The sequence below is a fragment of the Branchiostoma lanceolatum genome, chromosome 19 (assembly GCF_035083965.1).
Source record: "Branchiostoma lanceolatum isolate klBraLanc5 chromosome 19, klBraLanc5.hap2, whole genome shotgun sequence".
NCBI lineage: Eukaryota > Metazoa > Chordata > Leptocardii > Amphioxiformes > Branchiostomatidae > Branchiostoma > Branchiostoma lanceolatum.
Window position 1 is genome coordinate 1,322,784 of NC_089740.1, and position 27,025 is coordinate 1,349,808.

Here is a 27,025-nt window from a genome sequence, read left to right on the forward strand (position 1 = left end):
GGGGGGGGGGGGGTTGTAGCACATGAGCATGTGTGTGTAATTTTAATGCAAAATTAGGGCGTCTACAAAATGTAATTTCCTTGAATGTTTTCTTGGTGTAGGGCGTCCAAAAGATTCCAGGAGCCCCTGCTAGGTAATATAAAAGCCTGAATGTACATTATTCATGACATGTACACTGTACTTAAACCACTAATTTAAAGCCGTCTGAATCAAATATGAGTTCTAATTAAATGCAATCTCAGACAACATTAATTTTATTTCAAAAGAAGTCTATCTCTTTGTACAGGATCTTACATACTGTCAGCCAGTTGAATACACTTTTATTATAATTTACTTGCACAATTAATGTAACAGTCTGAGATCAATTCTGTCCATAGTACACATGACATACCATGACATACAGGAATCATGGAAAATTAGCCCCTATAACAGTCTGCATTACAGAGTCAGACATATACAGTTGTTACATGTAGGTTATTACAAATAACAGAGATGTAAAGTTGACCTTTCTGCCCATTTGAGTTGTTAGTAATGGTAGCATTGCTCTACTGCTAATTTCCAGGCACATGTACAATGCATGTAAGTTTGCATGCTTTATATATAGAAGGGTAATCTTGGACCTTAGCACTACATTTTGTACCTTAAGTATTTCATACAATTTTAGATAATTGATCAATGAAATTCTATTAATGTCTTCCTTTTCGTTTATTTTTTTTTCTCTTGATTATATACATTCGTTAAATGTACAATGTTAGTTCATGTGTAATCAAAGATTTCCCATGCAGGGAAATGGTTTACTATAAGTCTTGCTATGAAATTTAAGTAAACCATTTACAAAGCGATGGTAGTATGGGTGGGCAAAACATGAGGATTGCAGTTACTCAGGTCAATGATTCAGACTATAATTGTCTGTTTTCAGTCTGGAATGCACAGCATTCACAATTTTGACATGGGAGGGGGTAGTGCAAATTAATGTACATTGTATAACATGCTCTAGAAACACTAAAAATACCGGCAACTTGTAGTATTGTTTTAAATTCATTACATAGTAGTGTTTTGACTATTAACAACACTCAAATCTCATAATTGAGTGTCGACAGCTGTAACTGGTATACAAACAAAAATATTTTCCTGGAAAAGTGGAATCAACTTAGAAATGTACAATCTTGTAAATAATGAGCAGCTCCCCAACTTTGCTACAAAATCTGCAGCTGAACTTAATGTATATAATATAAGGTCTGTTTCTTACAGCTGTGCAAGTGTTGTTGAAATGAAATAATGCAACCCTGTCATTGTTTTTCAAATGGATACCTAAATGTTAATCTGGCAATACCTGGCAAGCCCCCAAACAACATTTTAATTTATTAACTTTGACGACACTGATTCAGAAGCCATATAAAGATTACACAATGTTCTTGAGGGAATTCACATGTACATGCGTGTACTGTAAATCACCATTGGATGGGGGGACTACCACCGCTTTGCAACAACAGGCTGAACTGTCAAGGCTTTACCTGGTTTTTCGAAGGGCTTGTGTTGATACAAGACACATGTATAAGTGTACAGTACATTCCCTGCTAAATGGTTAAAGTACATAAAATTTAGGGTGTTGGAACTGGCAGGGGCAGTCTGAAACGTTGATGGACAAGTAAAATTTTTCTTAGGTTGCACAGAAGGTGTATTTCAGGCCCTGAGCTTGAAACACATTTATGAATGGTCTGGAGTGTCTGCCATTCATGCGGTACTAACTCACTGATGGGTGATCTCTACACATTATTTGCCCCAGCGGTGGCCATTGGACAATCACATTGTCACAGTCAGTGGTAAATTGAAATAGAATAAAAATAGCTTAAAGATCATTTTATGGCCTAACTGTTAACTGCAGAGAGATGGTTAAAGTACAAGGCATTTTTGTAGTAGTCTTTATGTTTTATTGGTACTAGTCTTTATTCCTGTTTATATACATGTATTATCAAATTACAAGTAGGAGGTTACAGTGACACATTTTGCTACATTAATCAGACAAGAAACGTTCTCAATCTGCAAAGGTAAAATCACTTGCATACACGTCTCTAGTAAGACCAAACCTTGAATATGCTGCAACAGTTTGGGATCCATACACAAAGAAGGATATAGATAAACTGGAGAGGGTGCAGAACCAAGCTGCCAGATTCTGCACGAACAACTATGAAAGGGGCGCTAGTGTAACAAAAATGAAAGCAGACCTGCAATGGATGTCACTTGAGGACAGGAGAACAATGTCCAGACTTTGCATGATGTACAAGATGACTAATAAACTTGTGGACGTACCGACTGATAAGTATCTAATGCCAGCTCAGAAGAGGACCAGAAATAGTCATGCTTTCAAGTACCAGAGTTATCAGCCAAGGATTGATGTGTTCAAAAACTCGTATTTCCCGAGAACCATCATAAGTAGAATGGAACTCGTTGTCATCAAGTACTGTAGGAGCTTCCTCACTAAGTAGCTTTAAAGAACGGTTGCAGTCAGATATGCAAAGACTAGGTGTAACAGACCGTTCGGTGTAATATGACCAGCTGCTGCCGCGCCGAGTGCCTGCGAAGCTGGTGTGTTACGCCTAATGGCGGTTATACCGGCTATATAGATACAGATGCACCAAATATATCCATGTATAATTGTCCTGTCACGTTGCCAGACTGGTGACGACATGTGAAGTTCCCAGTGCATCTTCAGAAGGAAGTCTGGTCGGGTGGCTGCAGCTCCATGGCGCTGTAGAACAGGATGTAGGCAGCAGACGACTGCACCAGGACACACAACATGTCACACACAGTTTGTAATGTACAGCGGCATAGTATTACATGTTTTTTGTCAACCTAAATATAACAGGTGGTTGCCTTAAAGTTATCTTTCACTAGTCATAGAAAATATGTTACATACACTCTAGCTGTCATACAATCTCCTAAAATAAAATAGAAATCTCCTAGACTTATCAATCTGTACGACATCTCATGTCAGTTGACTTTCATATGATGGCAGTCAGGTATAGTAAATAGTGCTGGGACCTGCACAGTTGGACCCTGATTATACGTAATATATGTCATATTGTTAAATGTGAACAAGTTGACTGAATGTTTATACAACGCAATGTTAAAGCACAGTCATTAGAACACACTCAGTGCACATTCAAATACATTAAAAAGGAAGAATAATGCAAATAATATTTCAAAGATGACACACACCTGCACACTTGAGGTGGACAGCTCATGGACCTCATGGTCATCAAACTTGTACCACCTCCTGTTACTGGTGTTCTTACAGAAGGCCGTGTCTGGAGGAACAAGATTAGACTGAACCTGTTCTTTAACTTTAGTTAGCAAATATTGACTAATTTAGAACTGATGGAGATCATGATGAGGACAAATCTGCACAGAGTTACACAATGTCATGTACAGTTGTATGGCTGTTGTTTAGCGTAATACTAGTAATCATAATGTATTATACAAGTCAAATTACAAATAGTCCACAGCACTTTAGACTAATCAAGTTTGAATGGCATGTACAATGTACATTTTTGCACACACACACACACACACACACAGACACACATACATACAGTACACTCATTCACACACACACACACATTTACACACACAAACTGCAAGAAGATACCAACAAAAAAGTTGACAATGATCATACAAGTCAGTCTGATCCTTTTGATACAACTACAGTAATGTTACAGTTAACTTACAGTGTCCCCCCTCCATGGTGCCATAGTGGTTCTGTAAATAAAGAAAAGCAGTCAACAATATCGCATGTCCTAGTCTAAGACTTCATCAACTGATGGTAAAACTATCATTAGTGGTTCATCAGGCTGCACTTTTAAGGACTGTCTGCAGCATACACATGATGGGTACTCGCACTTGAGCTGGGGCCAAAATTAATATCAATGTCAAATATACTCAGTTCTTGCAAGTTGAACCCAATCTTCATCTACTATATATAATACATGTTAACAACAAAATGTATACACCAGCACAGACACCAGTAGAAGAGCAATTGTTGTTCACTACATGCAACTAATATAAACTCAAGACAAAACATAGAATACTTGGTTGATCATATCTCCCAACATTTTACAAATGCCATTTTAGAAATCTTATTAAATTTATTGCCCTGTCTAATGTTTCTCTGTTAGCTATTATAGCTTGAGCACCATGGCTGCAATGTGTAAGGATCTGTGAGTTATATGTGCTGGCCCATGTACACTACAAGTTGAATTTTTATGTTGGTTACATGTACAATGTACATTGTAGAATTTCATGTATTGTGAAACGACCTTACCGACACAGCGAACAGTTTGTAGTGTGGCTGTGGTTTGGGACCCACAATAAAGGTCCTCATGTCTAAGCTGCTGAGAGGGAAGTCCACGTTGGTGTTTAACTTCTGTCTCCACACACCCTCATACTTGAACCTGGTTTTTAGAACACAAAACTCACAGTCATTTCAAAGTTATCTTTACCATCTTCTAAAAATGATTCTGATACATTTTCTCAATGGACTAAACAACAGGGGCATTCCTTCTGCATGGCAGTGGCACCAGCTATTCACAGGTCTGGGTATATGGGCCAAATCACATTCGTGGTAACATCGTTGTACGATCACAAACTGAAGGTAATCTTGGGATAGTGCAAATGTCATACAAAATTCAGCTGTCTTGAAGTTCACATCTTATGGGAAATGCTGTCCTTGATCCTTGTCTGTGTTTGGTTTTGTCACAGCCTGATTAAAAATGCTGCGACATCAAAATTGTACGAGGACCTACAATGTGATCGTGCTATGATATGCTATATAGTAAGGTCCACTCAGTTGCAAACCTCTTCAGGTGTATGAGCAGGAAAGGTGGGAGTTTCCAGATTTCAATCTTCTTCACAGCCTCCCTGTGCGTCTTACAGCGGGAACAGTACCACTTGTCACTCCCGGACACCTTCTCCGACTTGGTGAAGGTTTGAACACACTCCTAATGGAAGAAAGGACAGGAAAACAGAAACGCTCACTGTTTGTTTTTCCTGCCCAAAGACAGGGCTGAGGGGTAGCCAGATGCAGGCAATAACAGACCTGCTACTGCGAAACCAATTATACAGTCATACACTCAAAACACTGACAACACGGAAGGGCACAGAGTAACTGTAACTGTGAAAGCATCAATTCGGACAATGCTCCTTTTCCAACTGTACCAACCTGTAGTTTACAGCGTCCCGATGATGGGATGGGCAGGGACAGGTACATGAAGGCCTCAAACGTGGTGGATGTGTTGTGGCACCGCAGACACTGTAAGGTGGACTTGAACTGGCCCTGGAAAAATGTATCTGTGAGTGTTCCATGCAACAAGATAGACCTGGAAACGGACCCTTTTTTGACTGAAATGACTTTAAGTCACGATGAAATTGCTAGCCAATTCTACTGTCAACTCAGGGGTTCATATCACAAAATTTGTTGCGTGTATCATCATTTTCATAATGCCTGAGGGTGACTGAGACCTGTTGCTAACTTTCCACAGGTCTTCTATAACCTAATCATGGGCTACTCTAAATAAAATGACTCTTTTTACACAACCAAGAGATTTATTCAACTGACGTTTCGGTGACCATCTGTCACCTTCTTCAAGGCAATTCTGACTGGTTCACATAGAACAAATCTCTTTGTTGTGTAAAAAGAGTTTCCAGTGACTTACCAACCTGAGTAACATGAAGTTAAGGACCTGCTTATGTTGCAATGACATTGAAATTGCCTAAAGTTTGAGAAGGATGACTCTGAATCAGTCAAAATTTGCACTGAATCTGGCTCAGTGAAAATTAATCACAGATAAAATGTGTCAAAGAGTGACTGATCAGAGGTTATAATCAATGTTTTTCTTCATTGCTCATTCTTCAGATCTGACCCTAAATTGTTTCTTCTGCTTTGAACAAAACCATGATTTGTAATTGCATAACAATACGATCAACTTTGGCAAGGTGACCCATGTACAGAAGAACAAAATGGAACTTAATGTAGTACACATATTTGGTAACAACACAAGAATTACTACTTTTGCTTCCTATCAATTATCATAATATATCAAAATTCAATATTATAAATCAATATCATGTACATGCTGAATTCCATATTTGAACTTTCAATAAAACTGTAAAATTTTACAGTCACTGTGACAGGGCTCGAAATTCTTTTTTGGCAATAGGTGCACTGGTGCACCCAACCAAAAAAAAAAAGGTGCATACGGTCCTAAAAGCAATGTCACTAATACTGTGTAAGGTCTATAGGTCATTTTCAGCTGAGGAAACATGAAGCTGAGATATACAGTACCTGGAAGAGCTCTACAATGATGGACTGGTTGAGTCTCTTGTGGTTCTGCCAGGCTCGCTCGGCCCGGGTGACATCAGGGAGGTGATTCTGGTCGTCCTCCTGAATGTACTCACGCTTCTTCACCTGAGGCAGGCAGGAGGGGGCAATACCACACTCACTTAGTACATAGTAAAAAAGTTCAGGACATCTGTAATGCACACTTTCACTTCAAACCCTAAACATGATAATAAAAAGTGAATAAAAGGGCCAGGTGCATGTACATGTACGAGTACTCACCCTGTTCATGTCCTCATGTAGTCCATCCATCAGGAACAACAAGAACTCTTGTGAGTCCTGCTGGTTAAAGTTGGCAAACTGGGAGTTGTACTTGCCTACAGAGCACTGCAGGGACAGAGACGACGTAATACTATTCAATCATAACTTAATAATAGACATAGTACATGACTGTATTACTGACTTTCTCCTAGATGATTTTCTCCTCAAAAGCCAGGCCAAAGAATACCATAATGCCCAACAAGAAAAGAGTTCATACTAATTCAAACACCTGTGTTAACGTTGTGACATAAAATTTCTGATTCTATTAGTAAGTAAAGTAAAGTGTAACTGGTACAAATGATCCTGAAGACAAAATAGTACAAACTCACAACATATTTTCCTTTAGTTCATTATGAAGCAGGGATATGTACTCAAATGTACCGTATAATTGTATGTACATCAGTCTGTTCTAATTCCTAAAATGTATACTAAGATCTGTTTGACACATTTAGCATTGTGCATTAATGAAATGGAGGAATCAACTTCCGAAGTAAATTGTACAATGTACATTGTATTCAGATGCATTGTTGACTGTTGACACCAGCTATTCTAGGAAAATTAATCAAATTACCAATAGTCAGAAATGGCAAGGTTAAGAGTCTATACAGTCTTACCCTGAAGTCCCTGGATGCTATATAATATACATGTATCTAAATATGAATAAAGATTATTCGAGTGGTTGCCATACATACACATGTATACTATATGGACCTGTACTGTCCTGACTACAGTCTTACCTTGAAGTCCCTGGGTGCTATGGACCTGTACTGTCCTGACTACAGTCTTACCTTGAAGTCCCTGGGTGCTATGGACCTGTACTGTCCTGACTACAGTCTTACCTTGAAGTCCCTGGGTGCTATGGACCTGTACTGTCCTGACTACAGTCTTACCTTGAAGTCCCTGGGTGCTATGGACCTGCACAGTCTTGACTACAGTCTTACCTTGAAGTCCCTGGGTGCTATGGACCTGTACTGTCCTGACCAGTCTTACCTTGAAGTCCCTGGGTGCTATGGACCTGTACTGTCCTGACTACAGTCTTACCTTGAAGTCCCTGGGTGCTATGGACCTGTACTGTCCTGACTACAGTCTTACCTTGAAGTCCCTGGGTGCTATGGACCTGCACAGTCTTGACTACAGTCTTACCTTGAAGTCCCTGGGTGCTATGGACCTGCACAGTCTTGACTACAGTCTTACCTTGAAGTCCCTGGGTGCTATGGACCTGCACAGTCTTGACTACAGTCTTACCTTGAAGTCCCTGGGTGCTATGGACCTGTACTGTCCTGACCAGTCTTAGTCCTTGAAGTCCCTGGGTGCTATGGACCTGTACTGTTCTGACCAGTCTTAGTCCTTGAAGTCCCTGGGTGCTATGGACCTGCACAGTCTTGACTACAGTCTTACCTTGAAGTCCCTGGGTGCTATGGACCTGTACTGTCCTGACCAGTCTTAGTCCTTGAAGTCCCTGGGTGCTATGGACCTGTACTGTTCTGACCAGTCTTAGTCCTTGAAGTCCCTGGGTGCTATGGACCTGTACTGTCCTGACTACAGTCTTACCTTGAAGTCCCTGGGTGCTATGGACCTGTACTGTCCTGACTACAGTCTTACCTTGAAGTCCCTGGGTGCTATGGACCTGTACTGTCCTGACTACAGTCTTACCTTGAAGTCCCTGGGTGCTATGGACCTGTACTGTCCTGACCAGTCTTAGTCCTTGAAGTCCCTGGGTGCTATGGACCTGTACTGTTCTGACCAGTCTTAGTCCTTGAAGTCCCTGGGTGCTATGGACCTGCACAGTCTTGACTACAGTCTTACCTTGAAGTCCCTGTGTGCTATGGACCTGTACTGTTCTGACCAGTCTTAGTCCTTGAAGTCCCTGGGTGCTATGGACCTGCACAGTCTTGACTACAGTCTTACCTTGAAGTCCCTGGGTGCTATGGACCTGTACTGTCCTGACTACAGTCTTACCTTGAAGTCCTTGGGTGCTATGGACCTGCACAGTCTTGACTACAGTCTTACCTTGAAGTCCCTGGGTGCTATGGACCTGTACTGTCCTGACTACAGTCTTACCTTGAAGTCCCTGGGTGCTATGGACCTGCACAGTCTTGACTACAGTCTTACCTTGAAGTCCCTGGGTGCTATGGACCTGTACTGTCCTGACTACAGTCTTACCTTGAAGTCCCTGGGTGCTATGGACCTGTACTGTCCTGACCACAGTGCTTTGATCACAGCAGCAAATTCCTCAGCTACCTCGCCATTACAGCCCAGCTTGTTCTCCCTGAGGAACAACACAACCCTTATCAGTCCTTAGTTATTCCAGATTTGAAACTGTTAAGAATGATACACGAAATTGTAACCAGCACACAAACACCATATTTTCAATGTCAATTATAGGATGGTGCACTAGAGAAATATGAGAAATATGTGTTGAATACAAATGGCTATGTTTGGGTTTAGGGTACAATCTACAAACAATAAAAAAACAAAACAATCCTGTCTGTTTATTGGCATCTTCACGCCCTCTTTTAAAAGGCGTTCTGCAGACTGAGGTCAACTGAACTGCAGCCAGCAAAAGGCAGTAATCAGACCAAATTATACATGAACTGAAAAAACTTCACAGTCCAAATCATACAGTCTCAAAGCAGACAAATTCCATCCTCGTCCACCAGGACCTTTCCGCTCTACGTTACATCGCTCGCGGAAAAGGCCCTGGTAACACGGGGTGGCATCCATGGTTATTGCAGGTCGACGAGGCTTGCTCATGAATAATTAATGAGCTAACCCTTATTTGGCACAAACGGCAGTTGTACCTCATGAATAGTTAATGAGCTAGCCGTAACACGTAACCTGATTGGTTGATAGCTTCCCAGAGTTCTTTGCGCGTTTCAGGGCTCTAGCCAGCCTGAAATTTTATCCCGTAAGCCCTAAAATTTTGTACAAACCTAACATATCGAGCGCCGAAGGCGCGAGGCGTCGCGCCGTAGGCGCGACAATTCTAGGGGGGTCCGGGGGTATTCCCCCCCGGGAAATTTTTTAATCTAGACCCTCTGAAACGCTATCTCCAGCATTTTGAGGGGCAAGTTTGGGTGAAAAATTAATTGGGCCTTCGTTGTATACAATCGGCAAATAAATGAAATTTAGCACCACAAAACTTTCTTATTTATTTGACAAATATACACGTGAATTCAAGTCGGCAGAAATAAAACATTTTCAACACCGGTCGACGCGTCGTACCGGTCCCGTTTGCGCCCTGTACTAAATATAGTAGGAAATGAGACACCCTACATTGGATAGAACGCCCTAAAGACGTTCAATATTTTCCTTCCGTGTTTTCCATGGTCGATTTCTCCGGTAACTTCCACTTGATTTGATCAAAATTCGTCTATTCAAGCCCCATCTTCGCACCAAATATCAATTTCTGATAAAACCTCGCGGATTCGCGCCTCTCGTGAACCGCGAGACTTGTATGTCATTGGTCGATTTTCCGTGACGCGGCGTGAACGAACGCTGTTATTGGTAGATGATATCTGATTCTGAGGTCTAAAACTATCAACACCAGTTTTCGCGGGAAGAGTGCGTGTAACTCGGCGTAAAACTTTAACAATGTTTACCAAAAAAATACGGAAAGCCTGGACCGGAGTAATTTTTTTGTGGCTATAACTAGCGGTGAACCGGGGAAAACAGCCGAAAAAACGTCAGCCCGATGCGACCGGCCAGAATTGTAGTGGGGCACTAGTAGTGGGGAGGGGGGCACACGATGCTGATTTTCTCTCGGCCCACGAACCACTGGCAACCTCCGCGCCTCCGTTTGTCTGCTATAAAGGCACCTTGAGGTTGTCACCTGCCGCCGGCGGAAGATAGAAATGGCCTGAATCGACCTCGCTTTAAACTTCCGCTTCTTTTCTGGAGATCTTTGAAAAAGTTCAAGCCCTGTCTATATCTTTTCTCCCGATTTTTTTCCGTCAAGGTTTACGGATTGGTCTTGAATTTTTTCCGTAACACGCAGCAAAGTTCCGTAAATTTACGGCAAAACTGGCGCTGGCTAGAGCCCTGGCGCGTTTGCTTCCGATGAGTGGAAGCAAATGGGTTTTAACCCCTCTGATTGGCTGAAGCTGTTTTGGAGGCTCGACCTGCAATAACCATGGATGCCACCCCGTGTTACCAGGGCCTTTTCCGCGAGCGATGTAACGTAGAGCGGAAAGGTCCTGGTGGACGAGGATGACAAATTCCTACAGCACACAGCACAGTTTTCACCTGGCTGTCTCTCACATACATGTGAGGCGTTCTACCCAGTCCTACTACTACTTCATATCCCTGTGTCATATACATGTACATGTACATTCTACCTGGAGGTCGCAGAAAGCCTGGCAGGAAGTCCTGGGATGATGGGCTGGTTCACTACCAGGGTAAGGGGATGTGTTCCTTCTGTCTCCATAACTGTCTGGATCTTTCTTAACCCCTTCCTCTCCCTCTCTCATTCCTTTTTTTAAAGAATCATGTTCCTGCTATTGGTTGTTATTAACTTTCTCTACAATCTTAACACTTGCTCATCTAAAAGATAAAGGCTCTACACAACCATACCTGTTGATGTCAAACTTGTAGGTCTCCTTTAGAAAGTACTCGGACAGTAATGTGGCAGCACACAGACTCTGTATGATAGAGTTCATGTAACAGGTGTTTCCCAAGTTCCTTAACCCAGTCATCCCACGGCCCTGAAACGATACCAGTCATAAATATAGTAATAAGCTATATATACAAATTTGGGGTTAAATCAATTATGGCCATCAACATATAACGCTCGCTCTCATTTAAATCTACACATTTTGTAACTTCCATTATCGTTTGAAGTGAGACTTTCCTGACGTTAAGATATGCTACATATAAGGTGCCAAACTGTTGTTTTTATGACGACCTAAAACTTTTCTGGCTTTTAAAAACGACAGTTTGGCACCTTATAAGTGGCATATCTTAACGTCAGGAACGTCTTTCCTACTTCAAACGGTAACGGAAGTTACAAAATGTGTACATTTCAATGAGAACTAGCTATAACCCTCAAAGCCAGGACAAAGTCGGTGTCTACCTGCCCTCCAAAGACAGGCTGCAAGTTCCTCAGTCGCGCTGCCTGCACCTCCGCCGACTCCGGTCTGACCTTCGGGGAGCGGACAGTCTCAGGTTTCCCTTTCCTGTCCACCTTAGGAACCTTCTTTGTCTCCAGCTCATCTGCCACCATCTGGGCGATGTTAGGTGAGGAGTGGGACCGGCGCAGCTTCCCTTTTCCTAATACAGAGACAACAGTTTCTTAAGGTTTCCTTAGCTTTAAAAAAAATCATATTAAGGGCAATAGAATTTGATTACGTCATCCATATGGTCCAAAAGATCAGATTTAGAATTCTTTCATGACCAGCTATCAATATTCAGTACTACATCAGTTCTGTTACAGTTCTTTCTTAATTCATTTCAGTGAGAAAACGATGGAAAGTCAAAAACCAATTTAGCCAGGGAGGAAATCTTAACTGGTTGCTACAAAGTACAGTAAGGGCATCCTCAGTAGCTATACTTAGAGGTAGATGTGCAAAGATTTAGGTGTGACAGTGTAATATAACCAGCTGCTGCCGCGCCGTGTGCCTGCGAAGCTGGTGGGTTACACAGAAGGGCGGTTATACCGGCTATACATCTGAAACAGATGCAGATACAACCCCACCAGCAAGACTCACTACACATCTGACTTTCTACTTGTGAGAAGCAGTTTAAGAGCAGTCAATATACTAAATGGGAAACAACTTGATCATGTAAAAATATTATAATTTCATAGTTTTACCATCTTACTGAATCATATTCCATTGATAATTATGGCCCAGGGAATAAGAACAAATTATGAAAGAATTTGAAAAGTTTTGTTTCAGTAACATTTATTGTACATCAAGAAATGATTGTACCAAACTTGAACTATTGTCAGGGTGATGAAAGATTTTTCTTGGACAAGGAATACTCAATGTTCAGTGTTGTAAACAGGGGACTGGCAGATAGTCCATGTATTTCCCAGTGCCCTACTGATGACCAGACCAACATACAGAATCTAAATCTAAACCTAATGTCCATGCAAGGCTGCTGAAGATTTTACCTTGTGGTTCGTCTTGAAGAGAGACAGTGTAGGTGCCACTCGCAGACCCTGGACTCCTGTTCAAAATGGACTGAAAAAGAAAAGAAAAAAGCATGATTTTCAGGAAATTTGTGATGTAGCCAACAGCTGTCAATATCAATCATTTTTAAAGCAACGAAACAAAGTAAATTGTCTTCTGTCATGCAAAGCACAGGCATGAACATCTCTGACATAGCAAAATTATCCTTGTAATCCTAAGATTGAAATCTAAAGTATCTTCATTAACTTAAATATAATGATATTTGAATGGTCTAGATCTTACACTATCATGAAATTATCATAATTGTGATGTAGCCAACAGTTGTCAATATCAATCATTTTTCAAGCAACGAAACAAAGTAAATTGTCTTCTGTCATGATGTCAATCATAATCATGTCAATCAGTATCAGCAGCAGAAAGCTGAAGTCGAACCTGTGGTAAGTTCCAGTGTGTAGTAGCTGTGTTGTGGTCCTTGTAGTAGTACCTGCCTGTCTGCTGGTCTAACACCTTCTCCCACCCTGCCGGCAGACCAGGACTCGTCACAGGGCTCCCGGGCCCAGCTGAATAGAGGGACGCAATTAGATTGAACATGTCAAGAAGACCATAGCATGTTCTGGACGTAAGATGCAAAAAACATTAGTTCTGCTGCGGTACCAAGGTCAGTCACCAGAGGGCCAAAGGTCAACATTGATCTTCGTGTTCACAACACCCACCCACGAACCAAATATCACAATCCACCCAGACGAGTGGTTCTTAAGTTCTTGCTGTGGAAACATATCAATGACTTACAAACAAAACAAAACCGTCACCCCAGTTTATCTGCCAAATTGAAGAGTCTAAAATTTCTTCATACCAAATGAAAATTGATCTGTTTTTAATATCACCACATACATTTGTACACAAGAATAGAAATCAGCAATCATTCAGCCATGACTTTTGGAATGTTAGATCATAGTAACCAGTCATATTAACTCATGGAAAGGAAAGACTACATTTTTCATGGAGTATTCACTCAAGGGAAGTATGTTACAAAATGAAAAATAAGGCAAATCTGAAAGGCAATTTCCTGTCCTTCTGTATGATCTCGTCACTACAGATGGCCCCTTCCATGAGATGCAACTCACTCACTCACTCACTCACTCACTCACTCACTCACTCACTCACTCACTCACTCACTCACTCACTCACTCACTCACTCACTCATTCACTTACTAACTCACTCACTCACTTACTAACTCACTCACTCACTCACTCATTCACTTACTAACTCACTCACTCACTCACTCACTCATTCACTTACTCACTCACTCACTCACTCACTCACTCATTCACTCACTCACTCATTCACTTACCAACTCACTCACTAAATTCACTTACTAACTCATTCACTCACTCACTCACTCACTCATTCACTTACTCACTCACTCACTCACTAAATTCACTTACTAACTCACTCACTCACTCACTCATTCACTTACTAACTCACTCACTCACTCACTCACTCATTCACTCACTCACTCATTCACTTACCAACTCACTCACTAAATTCACTTACTAACTCACTCACTCACTCACTCACTCATTCACTTACTAACTCACTCACTCACTAAATTCACTTACTAACTCACTCACTCACTCACTCACTCACTCATTCACTTACTAACTCACTCACTCACTCACTCATTCACTTACTAACTCACTCACTCACTCACTCACTCACTCATTCACTTACTAACTCACTCACTCACTCACTCACTCAGTCATTTGTTCAACCTTTCTGACCACCTAAATTTTAACATTCCTTTCAACTTTTTGTTGGCCAACTTTTTTTTCTTTGCCTGCTCGCATCAGTTTTGGGGTGCTCTGATGATGTCATCCATAATTTAAAAAAAAATCAGAATGGCCTTAGCCTGGAAATGTAGCTTCACCTGAGGATTTGTCTGCCTCCAGTCTGGCGAACTCCCTGTCCCTCTCCTGCTGTTTCTTCATCCGCTCCTGCCTCTCTCGCTCCTCCTCTTCCTTCCTCGCTGCCTCCTGTCTCAACCGCTCCTTCTCAGCCCTGAGGAGTTACAGCGTCGTCACATTTCACTAAATCTTGATTGCTTGACAGATTTATTTGATTCACTCACATCACATTGAGAAGGACCCCAACTCTTTTCATCTTTTTGATAAGTGTGGTGGGTTCTCTAACGTGCCTGAGGTGTGGCTCTCCTCAAATATGGGACCTCCATTTAATGATACTATCTGAGGCACATTGCTAGACAAAGCTAGGTACTCATTTACACCTGAGTCAAGTGAGGAAATTGGTGTAAAGAGCATTTCCCTAGGACACATTGCCAGGGCATGTCTGGGATTTGAACTCAGTACCCCCAGGTTCTGAGTCAACAACCCTAACCACAATGCCACCACACCACCATACTGTCACACTGTAAAACATACCTTGCCAACTCCTCTTGCCTTGCCTTCTCCGCTTTTTCCTGCTCTTCCTTTAATTTCTGTGCTCGCTCAGCTTCTTCTCTCTCCTGCTGTGCCTTCTTCTCTACCTCTCTTTTCTTGCTGTTTTCCAGCTCCTGCAATTTCTTTTTTTCTTCTTCTTCTTCTTTCAGCTGCAAGGAGATAAAATGCCAAGTGTCAGCTGGAGGTACATTGTGGCTCATGAAGAAGGTTTTGTGCTCACTCAGTGGTGTACAATGATCATAATCTTGATGACCTTTGACCTTTATAAAGCAAAATGGTCTTTAAATCACAGGACAGTCCCATGTACATATCCATATGAACCATCTGTTCATCTCTTATCAAAGATCTCAATACAGCCTTGAAATATGTATTATAATAGAATTTGTGAATTTCTTAATGCCAGTTGAAAACTGTTGATGCGTAACATTTTGGGTGTCCCAAATTGAGGTCATTTGCCTGGAGGGGCAGATCAGCTTTCGTCCGACTATACCACGCTACTTCCAGAAAGGGTGTTAGCCTGTAATGCTGCAGTACCTACAAATACTGCTAGGGGCCCAAAATCGCTGTGTATCTTCAGGACCTCAATAACTATTCACATACCAAAATTTATACAAATCCATCAAAAGGACTTTGAGTTATAGTTGCAAGCAAACATACATGTACACAACAAAAAACAGTACTCTCATCGGATGTGAAAATCCTTACCGAAGTACCTCCAAATAAGTCCCTAACCTGTCTTTCCCTCTCCTGCTTCTGCCGTTCCTTCTCCAGTTCTTCCTCCCTCTTCTCCTCGGCATCTTGCTGCTGTCTCAGCTTCTCCTGTTTCTGCCTCCTCAGCTTCTCCAGCTGTCTGTCCCTCGTTCTCTTCTCTTCTTCTATTCTCTCTAGTTCCAGCTTCTTCTCCTCTTCCTTTTCCTGCATCTGATGGAATGGTTGGAGGGAATTTCACAACAAAGCCATAATGTGTTTACCTGAATACGTCAGACTTCTTTTCGTCAAGTCAGCTGGAGGCTTACTATCATAACAAAATTCTTAACTACAGCCGATTCTGAATCAGTTAACAAAATCAAACAAACTTCAGACACAAGACAACACACCATGGTCTAGTGACATAGTAATTCTTTCCCTGGACCACATAACATTCAAAATGTGTGGTTCACGTAACTCAGGCATTCCTTTTTCAAAATTGAATAAAACTTTCTTATATTTTGTAATATGAAAAGGCTGAAATTACTCTCACTGATCATGACTTACTATAGAATACAGTCAAACCTGTCTATAGCGGTCACTCAAGGGACTGGCCAAAACTGGCCGCTAAGGACAGGTGGCCGCTATGGAGAAAATGTCGATTAATTGACCACGAGTGACACATATTTTCAGTACCCACTGAGATACATTTATTCACCGTACAGTACACATGTAAACATTGCATAGGTAAGTCACATTTTAGAAAGTCGATTGTTGTTCTTTTACTTCTATTATGGGCTTGAAAAACGAATTATTGTATCTGCCAACTCCAAAATCCATTGCTTGCTCGGGCTTCATGTCTGTACAGACCAACATCGCCATACTCTACTCTTGATCCTTCGCGACTGCTTCGCTGCAGGCACACGCGTCAACAACGAGTTTTAATCATATGAAACAAAGTCCTTCGCAGCAAAATGCCACCTTGTTAGTTAAGAACAAAATACATGTTGCTCAGTTGCCACTTACTGCTCGTTTTCGACCGTTTTGAAACATAAAATCGTGGCGATAGTTTTCCTTAGTCTGTTGTTGTTTCCCTTCCCGCTTGTCATTATCAGCTTCTACCATTATGCTAATAGGGTACTCAGAAGAAGGTCGCTCTTTTGATGGCTTTTTTTCTTTTCAGAAAATTGCAATAGACCAAATTTTACATTATGTTAATGTTATTCATATTTCTTTTGAAGCTTTTGGTAAAGTAATTATCCTCAGTGATACTTTGCAGCAAAATAAATTTAGCGCATTATACCTCCGAAACAGTGGTGTCTTCCGTTGACCTTTTTGCTGCTGACTATCAGCGCCATTTTGAAAATTGCGCGAAACACGTTTTGACTTTGAGCACCGGGGAAAACAGATATTGGGCCGGCTTTCAAACATTTTCCGAACTTACCGCATCAGCTACATGTGCGAGTTGTATTTTCCAAAAAGCTGCCGTAATATTTGTCCAGTCGAAATGCACAGAAATGGTCAATTTTGCTACGATGTAACAAACGCAAGCCATGTGAAGAAAATTATACTGTCAACTTCGCGTCAAACCATGGATTTTCTAACAAAGATAAAACATTCTGGTTTTCTTTATTATCATCCAATCCAGTTGAGTCCACATAAATTTGATAACTGCGTGAAAAAATGAAGATTTTGAACCCGGCGTGCGGTGGCGATGCGGCTTCCATCGGCGCGCCGTGACCGTTACCGACAGTGTTACTGTACTCGCGGGACTGAAAATCGTCTGGCCGCGACCGCGTTGGACAGGTGGCCGCTATAGCCTAATTCTTAATGCTTATGTCAATGGGAAAAATCCAAGGGACCGACAAAAAGTGACCACTATGGGCAGGTGGCCGCTATGCAAAGGTGACCGCTAATACAGGTTTGACTGTATATATATTGTGGCAGTTGTACAATCTGTGAAATCCTGTCAAAGACTACAATAACTTTGATCATCAAAGACACAGACTTTCTTGACAAGTGGGTTGGTCTCATTCTTACATTTCTGATGTGCTGTAGTCTTTCTGCTTCCAGTTTTCTCTTCTCTTCCTCTATTCTTTGCTTTTCCTCTTCTATTTTCCTCCTCTCTGCTTCCAGCTTCTCCAAGCCCAACTTGGCTAACTCAGAGATTCTGAGCTCAGCTTCTGAAGGCCCTGATGCTTTCTCTGACTCCGAGGCTTTGTCCAAAGATATCTTTGGCTTAGTTCTTCTGTCTACTTGTGGAAAGGAGGTCTGAGTTGGTACTGGCTGTAAAGGAGGCAGGAATGATCAAACAACAGCAGAATGTAACTGGTTCTGATTAACATCCTTTTCAAATAATTACATGCATACTAAAATTAAATGTGAAATGATAATGGTGACACCAGGCTCAGGGTTGAATTTGATTTAAAAAAAGGGTAGTGATACTTGTTTTTTTTCTACAAAATCTGCTGTAACGTTACCTGTGATGATTTATTGTCCTCAACAAGAGAGTCTTCAGCAGCACCTCGGCCGGCCGTGCCATTCACTGTAGGGGTGGGTTTCTGGGGCTTTGGTGAAGAGGGGGGGACTTTTACAAGCGGCTTGGTCGCTCGGTTGACCTGAAAACAAAGAATGATGGCATATTTTAGAAGCGACAATGATGATTATTAAATCTATTCTGCAATGAACATTTGAGATTGATCATGAGCTATAGTTATATGGAGACATTCAGAATGTAATCCCGCCAAAAACTTATCCCACCCCATAAACATATGGCTGACAATGGTGATCAGCATATTGGATAGATTTGCCACCTTTTATCATAGACAGTTTATTATATTATGTTAACAGTAATCACAAGTAACTGTGAGTTTGGAAAGTATCAGATACTATATCTGATTCAGCAGTAAAAGCAAGTGTGATAGACCCAGGTTAAGGTGTAATAAAGACAAGTACTAAGCAATAGGTGTGATAAATGAGTAACAGGTGTGATAAACCTATTATAAAAGGTGTGATAAACAATTTTTTGAGTAACAGGTGTGATACAGATGGGTAAAAGGTACATGTGATACTAACTAACTTAAAGGTACTCGATAAAAGATACAACTTGGAGATACAAGATAACTTTATTGGAAATCACAGAGCGGCCACTGAATCAAAACCAATGCTAAATGCTTTAACAGCATGGTCCATACATTACAGAAAGAAATTACTGTTGACTCTATTGCTATATTAGTGTCACTTTATCATCATCAAAAAAGGACATAAAAGTTAACTACTGACCACAGGTGGAGATGGCTTCATAACGGGGACGTCCTTCGGCTGCTGGACAACATCAACCTGGGACGCACTGACCAGTCCTACTGTCGGACCATTCTGATTGGCTGTTGAGGCAGGAAGAGGCTCAACACCACCATCTGGGGAGGCTCTCTCATCTTTCTTCTGGACCGGCGGTTCTGGCTCTTCTTCTTTCTCATCATCAAGTGTGGGGTAATCAAAGTCCACTGTCCAACAAAGAAATTGAAAGCAAAATTATATAATAGACAAATATCTGAAGGCTGAACTAGTAAAGGTGAAGGTAAGGTAAAGATCCTGTAGCCTTTGAACCTGTAGGCTGTTATTCACTGTGCCTAGGGAAGGCTATTTGAAGGCGGAGCCCATCCCTCTTCTTCCATCGCCTTTTATCTCCCTAACTGAAGTCAGGTTCTCAGTTTTACATCTGGGTGGAGTGAGGAAAGTCGTGTTAAGTGCCTTTCCCAAGAACAAAATGTCTAGCCAGGAATGCCGAGAATCAAACCTACAAACCTCTTGTGCACTAGCCATACCACTCGACCATCTGAGGCCACACTAAACGCAAGGTAACTAGTACTGCAGTATATTTCCCACTTGACAAAAGAGTATACACGTATACAAATGTACATAGTGGTCTACATGTAACTAAAAGTTTCTTTGCTATTTCAAACTGCTGATTACACCGTACTGTATGTTGTTAAAATAAGGATTGTGTGGACTTACATGACATGATGTCCTGTTGCTTGTGACTGTATGCCGGTGGCCGTGTTACGCTGGGGTTAGTGGTGTACATGGGGTAGGTAAACAGCCAGTTGTCAAACCCTCCCTCAAGTATTAACGGCTCACTCTTTATTATGGTCACTGAGTCCCACTGGAAAAGGACAAAATACATTTTTTTACACTATCATACACTGTTAGTTTCATATATCTAAACAAATAGAAAAAGCAACCAGAGATGGCAGACTTCCCCCATATCCAATACTACCTAACACAGGTGCATTCCTTCCCTTGTAGGCAAGCAGATATAGGATGCAGAATAAAGGCTGTACCATGGCAATGCTGCATTGGGAATTCAATCAACTGTACACAAATACACACAAGCACATGCACACAGTCACACAGACATACTACTACACAGAAGGCACATGCACACCTACACACATGCACACACACACAGACATAATCAAAAAGACACATGTACACACGCAAACGCACACACATGCACACACACAAGCTAGAAACAATAATTATACACTCTCCTGGGGTGAAATAATTATCCTAAGAACAACACCTTTTATTTGGCAGTCAAATCAAACACAAATTATATAATTGTATTGTAAGCATCTACATTGTAAGCCAGATATCAGCTGGTTGATACTGCACCTTGAACATCGCATCCTTCAGGCTCTGCAGAGTTGATCCCACAGACAGGTCCTCAACACCCCCCTCCCAGTCTACAAGGATGATGTGGTCCACCTGGCCACGCCTGTCCCACTGTCTCCTGGTGTCCTCAGGTAGGTCCTTCTCTATCACACTGACTGTGGTCCTGTAGACAGTAATAACAGTAATAACATCAGATATCATCCCACTGTCTCCTGGTGTCCTCAGGTAGGCCCTTCTCTATCACACTGACTGTGGTCCTCAAATTCTCTGCAAATATGAGAAGTTCTGAATGAAGGATAATTTCTAGCTATATAAAAATCTGTTGGCTACGTATACACCGTGGACCGTACAGCCTACAGGTGTCATACATAAGGCATGTACACATTACCCAGGCTTGATGATTTCTGCTGGAATGTTGGTGCTGGCCTCATGTTTGATGTGAGATAAGTTGTACTGGTCCATTGGTCGTACATCCATGATGAGGAAGCACGTGTCCCTATCCTGGAACATGTTGTACAGCTGCTCTGCTGAGATGAACCCAGGTTTGGTCTCCCTGATGGCTGGAGAAAAACAAGCTATAATAATAAAAACACATCCATCAAAATTTCCCAGATGTTTATTTTCAGATAGTAGGTACCAATCAAACCTAGCTTTTAAAAAAACCATACTAATGTCTTGTACAAAGAAGAGAGAATCCACATCTAGCCAAAGATACAAGAAAATCCCTGTCATTGACAGGGAGAGATAACAAGTACCTGAAACACTCCCCTCAAGAGCTTTAGTGATTTCATCCGGCTCATTTGGCTTCTCAGGTGACAGAGGAGTCTTCTTCTCTCCTACCTGTGAACAGACAACAAGATGCACATGGGTTTGTCTCATGTATTGGGAAAAGGAAGGGACCAATAAACCTACCAGTTTCTGGGACAAAAACTGCATCAGGGGGACGAATCAGTGTCTACTGCTGAATGATGACAAAGGATGAAACCATAGTGAGGAATGTGTGCTGTTTTCTTTCAGGAGGAATTTTCAATGATTACTCCATGCCACAAACTCAAACTGAAAGTTTTATACATCACTGTACTTGTTTGAACAGGAGGGCATAATTGGTCTCTGTTGGGAGCAGAGCGTGAAACCCATACCCATTTAAAACTGTTTTCAAAGGGCAACCTGATGAGGCAATCTGAAATTGTGGTGCCATGCCTTGTCAGCAGATTCTTAGTAATATCATTTTCCTATCATATTAAGCCTATATTACACATACTATTATGCATAGAGTACCTGTGGTTAGTGAACTGAAATAACATAATCAAATCCAAGATCCAAAATTCATCTGCAAACAGTTAGTAAACATGTATTGCTCTTTCCTAAATCACCTTCAGAAGACTGTAGACTCCTGATGATGACAACTTGTCCACGGGTACAAAGGGGAAAAAGCTACCAACATCATCACTGGGAGATAGGGTGACTTTGTCATCCCTACCAGAACTGTCTCTCAGCACTTCCAATTCTTCTGCAACTTTTTTGGCCTTCTCTGCATCTGATTTCAGGTCATACCTACATGTACAACAGGAAATACATAGTAGTCATGTAGTTCAACAATTATTCTATACATCAGTCAAATTTGAATGACAGAGATGGGGAAGAATATTTAACATAAAACTTGAGTTGTGCCCTTTATTCCTGCTATCTGCATAAGGCAAACTTTTTGAATGCCCCTCATACCTATGTTTGCATGTTGGTGTACATGCTAACAAGTAACATATATATTGTATACCTTTAGGGAAACAGTCAGAAAACTTTTTTCCCTCTATCAGTCTTGTTCCCTTGGCGAATATTCCCCAAAAACGATTTCTCACCTTGTTCACAGTAGTCTGCCTGAAGATTTGCAAACTGACAGCGAAATTCAGGTCACATGGTTTCAAGTCTGACCCGTCATAATTGCATTTCGCCTGGCTGAAAAGTGCCCGGACGTGGCCCAAACACGGCAGTGCCTCCGGTTGGAGACAGAGCAAATTTGAAACCTTTGCAAGTGCAAATATTCAGGCGGACTAATGTAAAGAAGGTGAGAACTTTTTTTTTAAATATTCAATAAGCCAAGAGAATATAAAGAAAAAAAAACTTTCCGACCATCATTCTACTTTAATCATTATCTTCACATTTCATATTTTTCTACAAAAATGAAATACAAAAAAAACCAACCTTTCATTTAGGCTCTTTGACAGTTTCTCAGCTGCTTCTATAGCCTTCTTAGCATTGGACGAACCCATCAATTTTGCATAATAGGACTGAGAAGAGAAAGAAACAATAAACCTCCATGATGTCAATCTATATAAGTCACAAACAGTTTTACTGTTAAAAGCATTTAAACAAATGACTCAGTTTTTTACGCTACTGTCCTGTTGTGGAAAAAGGTCACAACTAAACTAAATGTGCTACAAATGCTTTATACCCAAATCAACGTTATTATCTATACAGATAAACATATGAAATTGTATTGTATTGTAGGGTACAAAGGGTCTGGATTTTCTTACTTGTAAAATGGGTAGAATATTTATATTTGTCATGGTCTGAGTATGTCATATATTTTTTTTTATTACTAATACACAGTATTTGGGATGAAAGGACATTCATTTTTTTATACAATTGTACATGTCATTGTGTAAATGTGTACAGTATTTGTTATCATCTTCAGAAGATGTTAAACCGGATAGTGAGTGAGTGAGTGAGTGTGAGTCAAGAAGGTTAGATTATGTTTTTTGGCAGCTTAAAGCTTTTTTAGAGCAGACGTTAAATCAGACAGTGAGTGATTGAGAGAGTGAGCTTGGTTTTGTGGTTTCGTTCATGGGTAAACAGCACAAGACAACACAGATCGATTGTCTAAAAGACTTGATATTCAGTACTTGATTTATTATTTGTGTTCGTCCTATTGACGTATGCAACTTTGAAAAAAATCATCAGATTTTGTGCCATAAAACGTAGTAAATGGTATCTAAATTCTGACCTCTTCCTTTTTGAAGTCCTTTGACTTCCTGATATGGCCATAGATGTTGAAGTACTTCATGTAGAGAACATAAGCCTTCTCTTCATCTCCCAGCAGACTGTGCTCCACTGCTGCCTTGTACAGTTTGTTAGCAGAGTTACAGTAGCTGGAGGGAAAGGGACATTCAATTTCAATCATTGACAATATCATATTTTGCTATTACTAAAATGCAGTAACATTGTGAAATGTTCACAGTGTTTTAATTTCACTGTAGGAGGAAAATGGAATGTTCGCAGTTGTTTTAAGTTTGACGTTGAAACTACAAACCACTGCAAACTTAAATGCATCTACAGTAACCTTTCAAAGTTAGCTAACAATAGGTACTAGTAAATTATTCCTTAAAATAAAAAAAGCACAGGACACTCAAACTTACAGACCTGATGATTCTCAACAAATGACAAGCCTGAGTGGTTTACCTTTATATTCAAATTATACGCCAGGCCTTTCCCATAATAATAACACAGCATAATGGGTCAACTGGAAACGAACTAAACTTTTATTAGTATTGAACGTTGTCAGCAGAACACCCCCCACCCCCATTCACGCCCCCACATGACATCACCTTTTCAAGCTGATTCCTCGCTCCAACTTGACCTCTGCCAGCTTGTTGAGACCCCCCACAGAGGTGGACAGGTACAAGTTCTTCTTACTCGCAGACGGCATGGTGCAATCAACGTCTGGAACATAAAAAACAATGATCAATTTCATCAAGAAGGTACATGTAACATGCAATAAATGTTTTCAATGCCGTTCCTGTGTATGTTTGTCCGCGTGTGTTTTTTGCATAAGTCGAGAACGGAGAAGATGCAAATGTATCCCACAATATTTGATAATGGGCCTCCTACTAGTAGTAAAGGCTTTCTACCATACTACAAATTGTATTCTACTACTAGTAGGAGGCCCATTATGGAACTTCTGGTTTTGTTAGCCTCCTGTGCAGGCTTCCCGATAACGGCGGCATATATATTTGGGGGGGGGGGGGGTCTAATGCCGGCAAGGGAGTTGTGTAGCCGAGGGAGTTGTGTAGCTGAGGGGTGCGCGCGTTATATAACCCGCGCATCCCTCGGCTACACAACTCCCTCGGCTACACAACTCCCTTGCCGGCATTAGACCCCCCCCCCCCCCCAAATATATATGCCGCCGTTATCGGTAAGCCTGCACAGGAGGCTATGGTTTTGTTATGAAAATTAGCATTATGCTATCTACAGTCATGATTCTTGAGTGGTCTCTTGGGATAGAGTAGGCAGTATCTGTTGCAGCGTATCTGTTTGGCCCCCTAGTGGCAGACACATTAATTATTCAACCTTACGTATCCCATATCAGGAGCAAAATTATGTGTTGGAGGAAGCGCCACAAAACGTCACCTTCGTCCAACCGAACATCTGCTTGGATATATCCGTCTGTATGTTATCAAGGACATTATATAGGAAGGACTGAGCACGAAGTCAGTCCCCCGCTGCGCGCTATTGTACAGACCCGCCAAACCCCGCGGCGATCTATTGTTTCCGCCCTCCGGCGGCGCTCCTTTGTTCTCCCCCGTTCACTTCATGTCTTCCTGCCAAAACCCTGCAAATGAGCCCGATCATGATGCTGGCCAAACACGGCCCGAACCTACCCGAACTACGGCGAGATGCCTGTAGTTTCCGCGAATTTCCTTATTTGGGAAGCAAACGTGACGTGTGCAAACGGCAGCAGCTTCTGGGGAAGACGCTGGTGGCCATTTTGATATGTGTTCAGGCGCTGTAGGGTAAAGATTGGTGAGTTTACAGGCTTTTTCGTGGAAATCTCATAAAGTTTTTGTCTGTAAAACATGTAAGAACATTCAAAGATTTATGCTTCTAAAACATAGTTACATCATTATTTGTGTATAAGTAAACGCTTTTTTAAAAAACTTCGAACGCTTTTGTTTACATTATTGTACAGTTTACTACAGATCGCTAGCGATTTTTTGTGATCGTTGAGCAAGAACATTCCTCAATTTTTTACAAATTCCGTAGATGGCCTTGCACCGTGAGCCAACAAAGTGGACATGTCCGTATTTCGGGGGTTGTTTGCAAAGCCAAGCCGTTTGTTATGCCAGCACTTGCACGGGGAACATGTCCTGACATCCATATCTTTGTTAATATAACATGTAGGTTCCCAATCTTATCGACTCCCGATCTTTGTGTTTTTTTGCAGATTGCAAACTTCCGTGGAAGGGGCATGACCACCAGAGCGACGTCCCACGATACAGCGCTGCCGAAAATACAACGTAGAAGATAAATAAAGATTTACGCATCAAATTGTTTGTTGGAACCAACCTCCAAAATTCTGTTTTTAGTAAAATGTAACACTACCTGTAAATATTGAATAAATACATGGATTTCTTGAATTCATAAATCTCTAGAGTAATAGTTTCTTCTTCAATTCTCTAGTCGATATTTTAGCTTGACGCAAGTGTTTTTGCCTGACGGTAGCGATGAATTATAAAGATCCCCCCTCCCCACAGTTCGGTTACGCCATACTATTGTTGCAGCAAATTATAAACGGATATAAGAGGTACGATTTAAAAAAATATGTAATTCAGATTAGAAATACAGATCGTTTAGAAAACTAACTTATAAATACACTACACAAGGACATTATGCTGTGTTGCCTGATCTTGTGCTTGGTGAAGACGACTCTCTTATAAACTTGTTTAAATCACACAACATGCAAGTGAAAGTGGTAGCTTTGTCGAAATTTTTGTGTGTTTTTTGGGACTTCCAGCTTCCCCGTTTTTTGACGATCGTCTCGAAAATCACTCAAAAACAAAGTCACCTTCGCCTGGTCTGGCCATTCTGAATTTGTGTTACATTTATAGTGGGCCGCTTGGAATACATGCAAATCTGGGGGTGATTCGTATGTAGGTGTTAATTATTTTTACAACCATGAACCGAATGTTCTTGAATAGGGACTGATTGTGTGCTCAGTCCTTCCTATATAATGTCCTTGATGTTATCTAGTTGATCCGAGTTATTTTAGGACGTCGAAAATAACTTACAACAGCGTGTAGTACACCACGGCACTGTAGTCACCTGGCTGTTAGAAGACTAACTTCACGGAAACTGGCAAACATTCACGTTACGTTTTACTTCCGCATCGACTGGAGAAGGGCAGCCATCTTGTCTTGTTGATGAAATACCAAAATATGACGTCATCAAATTAATCGCTGGTAAATTACTTTGTATACTTTTATATTTTAGGTTGAACCAATACACAATTATATAATTTGAGAAATGCTGCGTATAATCATTTACGTTTTAAAATTGAAATTCAGTTTGTAAAATTTGATGTGACGTCTACGTCAGTGCAGCTTGTTTATAACCCTCCTTCAATCTGTGTTACTCCGCGGTACAAAAT

The 27,025-nt window shown here is 41.2% G+C and overlaps 1 protein-coding gene across 3 annotated transcripts; it reads right to left on the minus strand.

Moving 5' to 3' along the window:
• Nucleotides 1-231: 231 nt before the first annotated feature.
• LOC136425758 (ubiquitin carboxyl-terminal hydrolase 8-like) lies at nt 232-26,860 on the minus strand. Of its 3 annotated transcripts, none has more exons than XM_066414699.1 (28): nt 26,751-26,860; nt 24,207-24,321; nt 23,606-23,750; nt 22,804-22,889; nt 21,978-22,158; nt 21,360-21,444; nt 20,993-21,179; nt 20,605-20,767; nt 19,945-20,092; nt 19,213-19,433; nt 18,411-18,548; nt 17,971-18,216; nt 15,976-16,164; nt 15,226-15,392; nt 14,715-14,845; nt 13,219-13,346; nt 12,768-12,837; nt 11,727-11,923; nt 11,228-11,358; nt 8,819-8,924; nt 6,617-6,721; nt 6,341-6,463; nt 5,219-5,332; nt 4,855-4,997; nt 4,322-4,451; nt 3,729-3,759; nt 3,220-3,308; nt 232-2,778 (listed from the first exon to the last, which is right to left on the minus strand). In XM_066414699.1, exons 1-28 carry the CDS (start codon nt 26,821-26,823, stop codon nt 2,710-2,712), a joined length of 3,711 nt encoding a protein of 1,236 aa, XP_066270796.1. In that variant the 5' UTR covers nt 26,824-26,860; the 3' UTR covers nt 232-2,709. The 3 variants fall into 3 exon arrangements, with proteins under 3 accessions (XP_066270796.1, XP_066270797.1, XP_066270798.1); XM_066414700.1 differs by having other exon boundaries at nt 20,993-21,164; nt 26,751-26,859; XM_066414701.1 differs by having other exon boundaries at nt 26,667-26,817.
• Between the last annotated feature and the right edge of the window lie 165 nt (nt 26,861-27,025).